This window comes from Mauremys mutica, chromosome 12, assembly GCF_020497125.1.
Source record: "Mauremys mutica isolate MM-2020 ecotype Southern chromosome 12, ASM2049712v1, whole genome shotgun sequence".
NCBI classification, from domain to species: Eukaryota; Metazoa; Chordata; order Testudines; family Geoemydidae; genus Mauremys; species Mauremys mutica.
The window spans coordinates 25,862,781-25,877,223 of NC_059083.1; the positions used below are offsets into that span (position 1 = coordinate 25,862,781).

The window sequence follows — 14,443 nt, forward strand, 5'->3', positions numbered from 1 at the left end:
AGAGCAGCCTGAGGCAGAAGCCTCCAGCTGGCATGATATTCCAGGCAGGACTGAATCTCCATTACACAAAACTTAAAGAAGAGAATGACCTCAAGTCATTCCCATTTTTGTTCAGATGCTCCCAACCAGGGGCAGCTCCAGGCCCCAGCATGCCAAGCACATACTTGGGGTGGCAAGCCACAGGGGGTGCTCTGCCGGTTGCCGTGAGGGTGGCAAGCAGGCTGCCTTCGGCGGCTTACCTGCAGAGGATCCGCTGGTCCCATGGGACCAGCGGACCCGCCGCAGGCACGCTGCCAAAGGCAGCCTGCCTGCCGTGCTTGGGGTGGCAAAATGTCTAGGAGCCACCCCTGCTCCCAACTGACCTCATCGAGGCCAGCCAGGAGCACTCATGTCTGCCCAGCTGCCCTCTACCAACCTCACCGAGGCCAGCCAGGAGCACCCATGTGACAACAATGATGGCTACCAGTCATACTACACCATCTGCCATAGGCAAGGCAAGGGGATGCTGCTGTATAGCACTGCAGTACTGCATCTGCCAGCAGCATCCTGTAGACATACGGTGACAGTGAAAAAAAGGCAAGAAACAAATTTTTCGCCATTGTTTAGATGGAGGGGAGAGGGGGGCCTGACGACATGTACCCAGAACCACCCGCAACAATGTTTTTGACCCTTCAGGCATTGGAAGCTCAACTCAGAATTCAAATGTTTGTCAGAGAGTGAGGGAATTGTGGGATAGCTACAGTTGTCAGTCGCCCCTCCCTCCGTGAGAGCAACTGCAGATAATTGTTTCACACCTTTTTTCCACGCAGATGCCATAGCAAGGCAAGCATGGAGCCCGCTCAGCTCACTGCAGCAGTTATGAGCATTGTAAACACCTCGTGCATTATCGTGCAGTTTATGCAGAACCAGAAGTTGAAAAACCAGGCGAGGAGGCAACGGCAGCATGGCGATGAGAGTGATGAGGACATGGACACAGACTTCTCTCACAGCACGGGCCCCGGCAATGTGGACATAATGGTGTTAATGGGGCAGGTTCATGCCATGGAATGCTGATTCTGGGCCTGGGAAACAAGCATAGACTGGTGGCCTTCCCTCCTTCCCTCCTCCCAACCCCACCCGGGCTACCTTGTCAGTTCTCTTCCTATGTTTATAATCAATTATTAAAGAATGCATGATTTTTAAATGATAGTGACTTTATTTCCTTAGAGAGCAAGCTGTGATCGAAGGGGGGAGGGTGGGTTGCTTACAGGGAATTAGCAAACAAGGGGGTGGGATTTCATCAAGGAGAAACAAACCGAACTTTCACACCGTAGCCTGGCCAGTCATGAAACTGGTTTTCAAAGCTTCTCTGATGCGCACCGCTTCCTGGTGTGCTCTTCTAATCGCCCTGGTGTCTGGCTGTGCGTAATCAGAGGCCAGGCGATTTGCTTCAACCTCCCACTCCACCATAAACATCTCCCCCTTACTCTCACAGAGATTGTGGAGCACACAGCAAGCAGCAATAACACTGGGAATATTGGTTTGGCTGAGGTCTGAGCAAGTCAGTAACGTGCGCCAGTGTCCCTTTAAACGGCCAAATGCACATTCTACCACCATTCTGCACTTGCTCAGCCTGTAGTTGAACAGCTCCTGACTACTGTCCAGGCTGCCTGTGTATGGCTTCATGAGCCATGGCATCAAGGGGTAGGCTAGGTCCCCAAGAATAACTATAGGCATCTCAACATCCCCAATCATTATTTTCTGGTCTGGGAAGTAAATCCCTTGCTGCAGCCATTTAAACAGAGTTGTGTTCCTGAAGATGCGAGTGTCATGAACCCTTCCCGGACATCCCACGTGGATGTTGGTGAAACGTCCCTTGTGATCCACCAATGCTTGCAGCACCATTGAAAAGTACCCCTTGCGGTTTATGTACTGGCTGCCCTGGTGCTTCGGTGCCAAAATAGGGATATGGGTTCCATCTATCGCCCCACCACAGTTAGGGAAATCCATTTCAGCAAAGCCATCTACTATGACCTGAGTCACTAACTTTGGTAGCAGCAGCTCAGTGATTGCTTTGGCTACTTGCATCACAGCAGCCCCCACTGTAGATTTGCTCACTCCAAATTGATTCCCGACTGACCGGTAGCTGTCTGGTGTTGCAAGCTTCCACAGGGCTATCGCCACTTGCTTATCAACTGTGGGGGCTGCTCTCATCTTGGTATTCTGGCGCTTCAGGGCAGGGGAAAGCAAGCCACAAAGTTCCATGAAAATGCCCTTACGCATGCGAAAGTTTCACAGCCACTGGGAATCGTCCCACACCTGCAACACTATGCGGTGTCACCAGTCTGTGATTGTTTCCTGGGCCCAGAATCAGCTTTCAATGGCTGGAATCTGCCCCATTACCAGAGGGATCTCCAAAGTGCAGGGGTCCGCGGTTTGAGAGAATTCTGTGTCCACGTCCTCATCAGTCTCATCTCCACGCTGCTCTCGACGCCTCTTCCTTGCCTGGTTTTGCAGGTTCTGGTTCAGCATAAACTGCATGAGAATGCGCGAGGTGTTTACAATGTTCATGATTGCTGTCTTGAGCTGGGTGGGCTCCATGCTTCCCGTGGTATGGCATCTGCACAATTCACCCAGGAAAAAAGGCACAAAACAGTTGTCTGCCATTGCTTTCATGGAGGGAGGGGGGAAACTGTATCCAGAGCCACTCGCGACAATGTTTTTTGCCCCATCAGGCATTGGGTTTCACGTTTCCCTAAGCTTTATTCTAAGTATTGTTTATTAGGTTTTGCTTTTAAGTTTAAGTTAGTTAAGTAAACCCTAAGTAGCATTAGCTTTCTAAGCACTGCATCCCTCACTCAAGAGCTGAGAAACCGGAACCACAAGGCTGGTCCTGTGTCTCTTACCACCAGGTTATCAAGGAAGGGTGTGAATATATTAACCAAAGCTTTGTTGCATATAATACTATATTATCACATGTATCTTCTGAATAGCAGTAATGCAATTGTAACTTTGTAACTCTGGGTATTTTACCATTTACTTACTATTACTGATTTAAATAAAAAATCTTTAAGGCTAGTTCTGTCTCAGTGTGAGCTTCCTGTCATACCCCTGAGGGTCCTTTCTAAATTCTGTGGAGCCTGATTCGGGACAAGAGCTTTTATCTTCTAATCAAACAAACTGGCAAGCATAAACCCCATACTATTAATATTAATAATTAATTATTATCAATATTGATAATCATCATTAATATTATTAATTAAAATTAAATAAAATAAGAAAATAAAATTGATAAATTAAATTAATATTATCAGTAAACCCTAAATCAGGCTCCCTGCCTTGTGAACTGGCTTTTGTGAATCGCACTGTAAGGTACCTGTGATGCCCATGCATTATGTAGGGAGCTCAGGCACCTGATTCAGCTTTCCAGAGTTGCAGACTGTGATTTTCAGGTTGCCTACAAATTAAGCCCTGTGATGCTCAGCACTGCAACACCAAGTCCTGGATCGCACCCTGTGCAACCAGCCTCCTCTCCGCAGAACACAGCTGAGCAATTCCTGATTGACATGGGTGTGCACAGGACAGAGACAGAGCACAGGCTGGAGAGTGACACATCCCAGTAAACCCAAACTGTCCTCCTAGGGGAACAGTATTCCCTGGGTGCTGAAGGGACTCAACCAAATCAGAAAGCAAATCCAAGGACTGTGTCCTCAACAACTGCAGCTGGGACAGTGAAGTGGAACAAACATGAAGAATTGTTTGTAATGTTTTATTTACAGTAAGTAACTAAAGGTGGTGAGCAAATGGAGTCGAGAAGGAGCCTTAATAACCACAGCATGGAAAGGAGATTCCCCAGCTACTGAGAACAGTTTTCTTAATGGCACAACAAAAGGACAGTCGTTCAGGAATAAATATAGGGAATTAATGAGTTACAGTGTCACTTTCAGGAACTTTTAATAAATCTCTGTCCCTCTAATGTTCCCTTTCCTTCCATACTGTCCCTTTCCACTCATTTTTCTAACTCTCACTTCTGATCCCTGTTTATTTTTCTGTCTCTCTCCCACCCTCCTCCCCTCCCTGTCACTGATCTTCCCCCATGGCCGCACCCTTCTTTCCCCTAATTTTATCCCTTCCCCTCTTGCTGCCTCCAGCTGGTTCCCCTGCCAGGGATATTTTCCTGTCCCTCTTTTCATTTCTGATTTCCATCATTTCTGATCGACTCTCCCTTTATTTTTGTTTTATTTTCATTCACATTTTTCTTCTTGCGTCTAAATCCCTCTTTTTAAACCCGCCCTGTGCCTGCCTCTCCCAGTGCTCCCAACCTCAGGAATTTAAAAGAAAATCAAGAGAATGACATAATGATGATTTTTTTAAGGTTATATAATGCTTTTGGTCAATCTGAACCCATCTCCCCATCCCCCCACCTTTTTTGTGACAGTTACAGGGTTACCAGCTCTCCTGTAGTTACAGGGGAAGGAGACTTGGAACCCTGTGGCAGGAGCTCTGGCTGGGAAACACCAGTGAGATCTAATCCCCCAGATCTGTACAAACTGCTCCCCACTGCTGCTTCTCCCCAACCCCCCAAACCCTGATTGATTCATGCTGTGTCCCTGCACCCCCACCTCCGCCTCTATCCAGCCCGGCTGTTAGTTCTGCCCCCCCTGCCCAGCCCCTGCCCCCACAGGGCCCCTCTGATCCTTATGCAGCCTCAGGGGTTCTTCATCCCTGCCCTTTCCATCCCTAGGGCTGCAGGGAAGGGGAAGGGTCTCCACAGGGCATAGAGATGAGGTGCCAGGGGCTGGGTAAATGGGAGTCCTCCAAGGTCATAGAGACTGAGGCTAGAGAGGCTGATTTCTGGTTCTCCAGTGGGATATTTCAGCCCATCTCAGGGACACAGTCTGAGCCGGGATTCCCCCACCCCGAGCCAGGGTCGGATTCTCTCCCCAGGGATGGAGCCCGGCGGGAAAGTGAAGATCGGGGCCTCATCACCAGCATCGATAAATGTCACCTGCCCCCGGTCACAGTCCAGACAAACCCGGATCCTGCTGGGGACCTGGCTAAGGGGCAGGGGGGTGCGAGGGGAGGTGAGAGCCCAGAACTGACCTTCCCAGTATGCCACAGCCCAGATCCCCCCCTCAGGGCGAAGGCTGATCTGTCCCTTCCTGCCCACAGACCCTCTGGCCACCCCCATGGCCCAGAATCCCCCACCCCCCACCTCTCCCTCCACCTCCCAGTAATGTCTCCCTGAGGTGAATCCCTCACAGCCCAGCACACAGGGCAAATAGTCAAATCTCTCGGGGTTGTTGGGCAGTTGCTGCCGTGTGTCTCCCCATCTCACACTTTTCTGATCCTCAGACAGGACGAGTTGGGGATGAGCCGTGTCTGGATCCAGAGTCACAGTCGCTGGGGAGAGAGAGAGAATCAGAGCATTAGGGGCAGAGCTCAGCCCTGGGGGAGGCTGCAGGTCTGGCTCCAGGCACCAGCCAAGCAAGCTAGTGCTTGGGGCAGCAGATTCCAAGGGGGTGGCATTCTGTCCTATCCTTTCCTTTTTTGCTCTTTGCCGCTTCCGCCACCCGTGCAGGTTTTTTTTGTTTTTGGTTTGCTGCTCCTGCCGCCCTGTAGGGGGCAGCGGCATGGAGGAGGATACCCCATTTGCTGTTTCTGCTGGCTGGCAGGTTTGTTCTCCCCCTCCCCTTCGCCACTCCGGCCCCCATGCAGGTTTTTTTTTTTTTTTTGCTTGGGGCGGCAAAATAGCCAGAGCCGGACCTGGGAGGCTGGGACCATTTCTCACACTCCCCAGCAGCCCCGTCCTGGCTGGGACAGGCCTGGATCCCAGGGAGCTGCCTCTGTCCTGGGCACCTGAGACTGAGCAGAGATGTCACTGCAGCTCCTCAGTCTTTATAATGGGACCCACTTCACTAGTTTTTCATTTGCTTGCTGAGGCTTCAGCTCTCTGCTCCCTCTGCTGGGGCTGCTCCATTCCCAGCATCAGAGACCCAGCAAGGAAGGTTTTAGTGAGGAGGGAGCAGAGGAGGCAGGTACCAGCTTTGAACTCCAGAGGGAAGCTCCCTTCCCTAAATGCAGCCTCCACTCCCCAGCCAGAGTAGGAAGAGCCAGTTAAGAAAAGAGAGTAGGAAATGGCATTGGGTGGGGTAGCCTCCATTCAGGGCCAACTCTAGCCATTCTAGAGCCCTACCCAGCCCCCTACACACATCCCCACTGTGGGTGGTGGACCCCCAGGCCTCTGCAGGGTGCAGGCTGGCTTTTGGGGCAGAGGAGAAGTGCCTCCCAGCACTCACCGGTGGTGCGTGAGTGCAGGCCCGACATGCAGTAGTCCTCAGGGGAGTGGGGGCAAGGCTGGGACGGAGCAAGAGAGGGAAGGAGTGGGGTGGGGGCAGAGCAGGGGTGGGGGCCATGGGAAAGAGGCAGGACAGGGGCAGAGCAGAGGCTGGAGCAGAACTCAGCTGCCTAGGGCACCAGGAAATTTTGTGCCCCAAATTTCCTAGTGCCCTATGCAGCTGCATACTTTGTGTATGGGTAGGAATGGCCCTGCCTCCATTCCCGGGCCAGGGAACAGAGAGGAAGGTGCAGCATTGGGGAAGAGCTGCTTAACATCAGAGAGTAGGAAGTGGCATTAGGTGGAGTAGCCCCATCCCCAGTCTAGAAAGAAGGGAGGAGCTGGCAGCATCACAGGGAGAGCATCTCTCCAATCCAGGAAGCAGGGACCAGCTCCAATGGGGGAGCCCAGCCCTGCCCAGAGGAAAGGCAGGATGTTGGAGGAGAGTGAGGGGGAGACCCCCGGCACTGGGGTAAAGCAGAGGGATGTGTCAGCCCTCAGGGCAGAGAGCTCTGTTCACAGGCTGCTCAGGGAGAGATTTTCTGTTCAGCAGTGTGGGAATGAACTCAGCACTAAGGTTGGTGTCAGGAGTGTTTGTGTGACTTCTCCTCGCTGTTCAGTGTCTTGTTTTTAGGGTTGTGTATGTCCTGGTTGGTATTGGTTTGGTTGGTAACTTTAGCTACAATCTCATGAAGATGTTTTCTGATCATTGAAAGACAATCTCCAGCTGCAATCTCACCCTGTCTGAATGTTCCTAGGGATCCTCCTCTTTTCATCTCTAGTGCAGATGGCAGAGTGTCTGGAGGGGGGAAGGAGAAAGGAGATGAGATTTCAGCCTTTCATATTTATAACAGTGTCCCCACTCACAATTCATAGAACTGTCTTAATTATGACAGTGAAACACACCAAGAAACACTCAGATATTTAATATAAAAAGGTCTGAAACCATTTCTTTCCTCTCTCATTCAGGCATCTTCCAGCAATGGAACCAACGTTCTTGCAGCCTCACAAACATCCCAGGACAGACAATCTGTCAGTGAGATTTACTTTTTCCCTCCTCATCCCCTCCCTCCCTTCAGACTCCAGCTGGTTTGTCTCATTCACTTACTGCCTTTTGTCATAACCTAGACCCAGAGCCTGCAAAGACTTTGGCATAAAAGTAACTTTACCCACTTGGGTCCCTTTGACACTAATGGGATGTTGACAGTTTGCGAAATCCTGGCTCTAATTGTGAGTCATTGGGTCTGTTTACTCAGTGTCTCTACAGAGAGCAGCACGATGGGGCCTCGTCCTCCACAGGCAGAAACAGAAATAAAAGTAAAATCATTTTATAAATGTGGAAATTGAGGTGGTGGAAGGTTGAGTTAATGGGATAGATTTACCCCTGTACCGGCAAAAGGAGAGAGGGGAGGGGCCATTTGTGACTCTGCTGTTCAGTGGCTGCAGAGGCCAGTGCAGACCTTGGCACAGGTGGAGGAAGTTCTGAAGCCAGCCAGAGCTACATCCCTGTGACAATGGCCTCAATGTGTCTTGGCCACTGTGCAGAGTGTCAGAGGCCCAGCTTTACACTGCCCACCTCCCTCTATCCCTCATCCACCCCTTCCCTCTTCCACCCGCCCTCACCACCCCCACCCCATTCCCAGCCCTCTCAGGAACACGCTTTGTGCCTGCAGCTGCTGGGAAGGAGGCACCAGAGGCCCCTGTGCTGGAGGGATCCCTGATTGTGGGGGAAGGGCTTCCCTATAGCCCATTTGGCAGAAACTAGCTGCAAACGGGACCTGAGCACAGTGATGGGCTGGATCCACCTTTTTTGAAATGTGCCCCAAGGCTGGTGATGGGCTAGTAGACAGGGAGGGCTCTGAGTTATAGAGAGTTCTTTGCCATGTGTCTGGCTGTTGGGTCTTGCCAAAATGCTCGGTATTCAACTGGAATCGGGAAGGAATTTTCTCCAAAATCAGATTGGCAGAGAGCCTGGAGGATTTCTGCCTTCCTTTGCGGTGTGGGGCACGGGTCACTTGCAGATTTAAACTCGGTCAGTGGTGGATTCTCTGTAACCTGAAATCTTTAAATCATGATTTGAGGACTCCAGTAACTCAGCCAGAGGTTAGGGGTCTATTGTAGGAGTGGGTGGGGGAGGTTCTGTGGCCTGCAATGTGCAGGAGGTCAGAATGGATGATCATGATGGTCCATTTTGGCCTTAAAGTCCATGAGTCTGAGTAATTTCTTTCTTTAACAGTAATTATAATGGCAGGACATATTTTTGGTAGAAATAAAGGTTTGAATTAATCAACCTGAGTGACTTGGACCCCAAGTGCGTGACATTCTCACCCAACAATTAAATAGAAGCATCACTTAATTGTGAACCAATTGGCCAGAGACACTCTCCTCCCTCACTCTCAGAGGCTCATCCCAATTTCCATTCCCAGATCCCTTCTAGATACCTTTGAACTTCTCCAGGGTCTCCAGTAGCACAATCGTTTTCTGGGAGAAATCACTGACTCGCTCTTCCAGTTCAGGAGAAATCTCCTCTGGCTGCTGGAACTTCCCCTTCTCACACCTGGAGGGAAACAATTTCACGTGATTATATTTTACTGTGTGACTCATTATAAGTTCTGGCTAGTGAGTCGCTGCTCTAATGGGCCTGAAGTTAGAATTCCTTGACTTCTCCCAGCCTCAGAGCAGATGCAACACAGCCCAGGGCCGTACAACCTTCCCTTCAAGGACTCATGAATATTCTTCAACTCTGGTCTGGAGAGACCAGCTCTGGGGACAAAAGGGGAATTGAGTCTCTATGGACAATTCACTCCTTGGCCTCCATGCTCTGAGGGACAGGAGGTTCCCAGGTGAAGTGCTGTAGAAATCTGCCCTCTAGGAACTAGACTGAGACACCAACTCCCCCCTCCCCAGCTCATTCCACACAGGTCTCCAACCGGTCCTCAGGCGGGAAAGACTCTTGACCACTGCTGGCCTGGGCTGAATGGTAACCAGGGCCCCAGCAGTGACAGGACCATATTCCATCTCCACTATCCTCAAGAGGCCAGTCCCCCAGGAAGGTGACATCTCTGGGAAATACTTGAGGTCAGTCCTTCCCACTGACTGGAGAATTCCAGAATTTTCTCTACAAGGGTGAGAAGCTCAGGATGAAGTTGATCAGAGAGATTTTTATCCTATTTTGCTGTAGAGCCCTGAGGAGATGCAGTACTAACATCACCACCAAGCTCTTTCCCAGTGTTGTGAAGTGTGAAGGAGAGTGAGAGAGCCATGTACCTGCTGAAGGCACTTCTAATATCCTAGAAGAGAGAGAGACAAAAGAATTTCATTCCCCCTCTAACACACACATGTGATTCCAGGGAAGGGATTTTGCAAATATGGGGAAGGGGAGGCCCTGCCCTGGCCTAGGGTCATGGATTCCCTGAGCTGATGGGGCTTTTCCATCTCTAATATCTCTATGTCTGTGACTTTGCAAAGAATAATAGTTATTCACATCAGCAATACACACACCAAGTTTCACCATGGTCTCCGACTGCTGGACTCCAGTGCTTAGGATTCAGGGGCCCGCCCTTCCCTCTGTGGGGGTCTGGCATGTTTCTAATGACAGGTGCCCCACCCCCACTCCAAACCTTCCCCCAATGCCACCCCCCAGCCCAACTCTTCCCACTCCTACTCCACCCCCACCCCTGAGCAATCCCTCCACGCTCCTCCCCCACAGCCTCTCCTTCACACAATGGAACAGCTGATCACAGCAGGAAGGGGGAGGAGTTGATCAGCAGGGTAGCCAGCACTGAGCAGAGGAAGCTGGCCGCCCTGGAGCACCCACCTCTGTTTCTTATATATATATAGAGAGAGAGAGATTCCTATCTCATAGAGCTCTAAGGGACCCCCAAGGTCATCAAGTCCAGCCCCCTGCCTTCACTAGCAGGACCAAATACTGATTTTGCCCTAGATCACTAAGTGGCCCCCTCAAGGATTGAACTCACAACCCTGGGTTTAGTAGGCCAATGCTCAAACCACTGAGCTATCCCCTTCAGTCTCACCTGCAGGAATTCACTTGCTGGCTTCTGACACTTCCCCTCCATCTCACGGATCAGCTCACTGAGATGGGAAATTTGCTCAGAGAGTTTACTGACATTTTCATTCTGGATCCTCACAATCTCCTCATCCAGCTTCTCCAGCTGGGCCAGCAGGAGTCGCTCTTGTTCCTCCAGGAATTGCCGCAGTTGCTGAAATTCAGACACAATCTTCTGCCTCTCGGTTTGTGTTTGTTTCTGTATGAAAATAGGGCAAGGGCTGGTCAGAGACATGGATGGAGCCTGGGGACTTTTCATGGAGAGCTGAGCTTGAAAATCCAAAGATTTCTGATGTTTGACTCTACCCTGTGTGTACTAGGCAGGGGATTCTCTCGCACCTTCCCCTTTGGTCCCTGTATCCCTCTGAAAGGGATGTTTCCATGCCTGTCATGGTCAGCATATTCTGTTATTTATGGTCTCTGGAAATTCAGACCTAGAGCAGCAGGAGGCAGGACTCAGCACTACACTGACAGGGACGCCAGGGGAGAAAAGAGAAACAAACATTTAACAAAATGACCAGACACAGCGGACAGCACTTCACGGGGACATTCAGTTCACTTGGGGAAGATTTTTGTGAAAGCCACAAGGGCTAGACATTAACTCATGCACTGAAATGGAAGCTTGGGGCTTGTCTACACATAGATCTAACCCAGCAATCCCTGATCATGGAGACACACACAAGATCACATTCACCGAGGCTACAGAGGAATCTTCCTCCAAACAGACCTCCCACTGCCAATCCCTGCTGGTTCATAAGAACAGGCACCTACCAGATACTCCTGGCTTTTTGCCTCTCCAGTCGCTTTCAATCCCAGCACCTTTTCTCTCTCTTCCCTCAGAGTCTTCAAATGGGCCTGGATTCTTTCCTGAAGAAACAGAAATGATTTGGGAGGTTTCATCTGGATAATTGAGAGGTGCTTGGAAGTGGGTGTTTTTCCACCCAAAACCCACAATGACTGTGGTTTTAATCGCTTTGTGACATCAGAACCACCAAGGAGATGAAACCTCATTAATAGAGACTGGGAACATGTCATATTCAGACTTGTTATCAATTCCAGTTCAGTCTTTTTAGTAATTAGACAGAGATCTCAATTATAACCAAGATTTGCTGGTATTTGTGAATTCATTAGTGGTACAGAGCATAACAGGGCACTGAAGTCACATGGGGGCGAATCAATAAACCTGTGTTTGAAAAGGTTTATCGAAGAAAGTGATACAAATCCCAGAAGCCACCAGGGTTTAAATACAGGCTGGAATTTCATCCCTGAAGTCTCTGCGACTGCACTGGCTGGACCGAACTGGGCTAAGTACCAAGGCAAACGCCACAGGACGTCGGGAGGCCATTTGTCTGGCTGGAAGCTGCGCAGTCCCAGTTTTGGGGAGCACTATCCCTGTCCGGTCGGGACTCAGCACTGGACATGGCCTTGTCCAGGATAAATGAGGGAGGAGGAGGAGACCAGGCCGGATTTGCATCTTGTGCGCCATGATGCGGTGTCCCCCCACTGACCCTGGTGGCTGGGCAGCTGTGGGAGCTCCAGCTCCAAGCTCCTCCCCCACATCACTCGCAGGGACTTAGAGCTGCAGGGGCCCCCACAGCCCGGTGGCAGACTAGAGCTGTGAGGTCACTCTGCCACCTGAGAACAGCCAGGAGCTGTTGGGTTCCCTCTCTGTTCGCAGTGGCTTGGAGCTCCTATTTGCCATGGGCATCGGGGGCACCGCCACATTTAATGTTTAGGTGCCCTGCCATCCAGCGCCCTTCCACACCCAGACCCTCTCACTGCCCAGAGCCCCTCCACAAACCCTCCCAGAGCCCCCCTCTCCCACACCCTGCCCCCTGGGCGCACTCACCAGCCCTGCTGGAAGGTGACTGTGCCCACCACCGGGCAGAGCGAGGAGCACTCCAGTAGGGTTGCATGGTGCTGTCTCCCCGTTAGCTTGCCCCCCCTCTGCCAGGACCCAGGAGCAGGAAATCTTGAATTTTTAGGTGCCCCTAGAATGATGATGCCCCATGGGAAAACCTGAGGACGCAGAAGGACACCATTGGCGGGAGGAGGGGGCACCTCTATGCAAAATGATGCAGGTGGGGGCACGCTGAGAAAGACGGGGGCATGCCCAAGTAGGCAGGTGTGGGGAAGTCCTGTATTTTGGGGATGGATCTGTGGCCACCTGAATTAGACATGCAGGGTGGTATAAAGAACAGTTGGGGTTTGCCCCAGTGCTGTCCTAACCCCTTTCAGTGGCAATGCGCTCTGGGTAGGTCCCCCACTGTCCCATTCCCTAGTAAAGATCCCGGAAGCAGTGCATTCTCGGATATTTCAAAAGGCTTCATTTGGGGTTGATGAAGCCACTGTGGCTGGTCCTTGCCCATGTAACCCCGCATGGAGCAGCACAGGAGTTCAGGATCCCAGTGAGAAACCTCCTCTCCCTCCTAATGGACAAACTTCTTCATGGGAGAGTTGTTGCTGAGTTGGCAGCATGGCCCAGTGGTTAGGGCCCTGGACTGGGACAAGCGAAAGCTGGTTTCTCTGCTGAGCTCAGCCACTGACATGCTGCGTGACCGTGGGTAACTCACTGCCCTGTTTTGTGCCTCAGTTTCCCTTCCCATCCTTTGTTTGTCTTGTCCATCTTGACTGTAAACTGCTCAGCACAGGCATTGTCCCTCGCTGTGTTTTGTGCAGAGCCCAGATCTCATCTGGGGTCTGTAAGGGCTACCGTGAGGCAAATATAGGTACTAATAATATGTTCTATGATACAAATCAGTAAGAGCAAAAACCATTTGTAGCTTCCCTTCTCCAGTCTGAAGGCAGCACTGTCACAAGGACCCACCTGCAGCTCTTCTGATGTAAACCTCACTGATTCTTAGCACCTTCCATTGTATAAAAAGTTCCCTCATTTCACAAGTGGAAGCTGGATTTGAAAAGGGTTCAGGACCTCAGAGAAAAGTTTCCCGCTTCAGTTATCTTTAAAGATTTAAGTTTTCCCTTATTTGCCACACTGCCAGATTATTACTTTTGTTATGGCATCTCCCATACCATGAAGGCTTTACAGAGCTGAATGATGTGTCACACCTGTGACATGCAACTTTCAGCAAAATTAACCTGCAATTAAAATACAAAGTTATTGCCCATTAAACTTGACAGCAGTTCCCTACCTTGTACTCCTGGGCAGCCTCCTCTATGGGAACCACCGTGTGCGCTCTGTGAGCCCGGGACAGATGGCAAACCAGACAGATGGAAGTTTGATCCTCTTCACAGAACAGTTTCAGAGTCTCCTGGTGTTCCCCACACACCCTCTCTCCTCCTGCTTCTTTTGCTGCCTGTAAACTCAGCTGTTTGACCATTTCTACCATGTTTGCCAGCTGCCTGTTCGGCCTGAGGTTTCCTTGTTGCACAGTTTCTCTGCACTGAGGGCAGGAGATGTCTGTATCGGATCCCCCCCAGCACTGGGCGATGCAGGCTCGGCAGAAATTGTGCCCACACTCTACAATCACAGGGTCCTTAAAATACTCCAGACAGACGGGGCACGTAGCTTCCTCCTGGAGACTTTCCATGGCATTCTCTGTGGCCATGGCTCCCTCTGGACAGTGTCACAGGGTTAGTTTCACTTTCCTGAGCTCAGAAATATGCCCCCGGCCCCGCCTGCAGCAGCAACTGGGTGTTTCCCTTCCTGGAACTGACTCAGGCTGTTTGCTGAGCTTCACCCAGCTGGCTGGTAACATTCCAACCCGGTGACAGATTTCAGAGTAGCAGCCGTGTTGTATCAGCAAAAATAAAGAAGGAGTTCTTGTGGCACCTTAGAGGCTAACAAATTTATTTGGGCATAAGCTTTTGTGCAAAATGTAGCAATAAGGCTCTGATCCTGCAATCAGCCCCCTGGACTGCTTTGAAGGGTCACTTGGGCTTCACATGGACATCACCATCCGCCTCTCCTGATGAGCTGACAGAACTGTGTGTCTAAGGAGTGATATTTAGGCTTGGCAGAATTAATTTGATTTAATATAAGATTAATCTCAATAAGTAGTTTATCTAGTTAAACTCACAGTTGCCCATTTTGATCAATT

At 50.7% G+C, this 14,443-nt stretch overlaps 1 protein-coding gene across 1 annotated transcript; it reads right to left on the reverse strand.

The window, feature by feature from the left end:
• Positions 1-4,754: 4,754 nt before the first annotated feature.
• LOC123344906 (zinc finger protein RFP-like) lies at positions 4,755-13,957 on the reverse strand. The gene is made up of 7 exons (XM_044981406.1): positions 13,535-13,957; positions 11,154-11,249; positions 10,351-10,581; positions 9,584-9,606; positions 8,758-8,873; positions 7,056-7,115; positions 4,755-5,382 (listed from the first exon to the last, which is right to left on the reverse strand). The coding sequence occupies exons 1-7, from the start codon at positions 13,949-13,951 to the stop codon at positions 4,865-4,867; spliced, it is 1,461 nt and encodes a 486-aa protein (XP_044837341.1). The 5' UTR covers positions 13,952-13,957; the 3' UTR covers positions 4,755-4,864.
• Between the last annotated feature and the right edge of the window lie 486 nt (positions 13,958-14,443).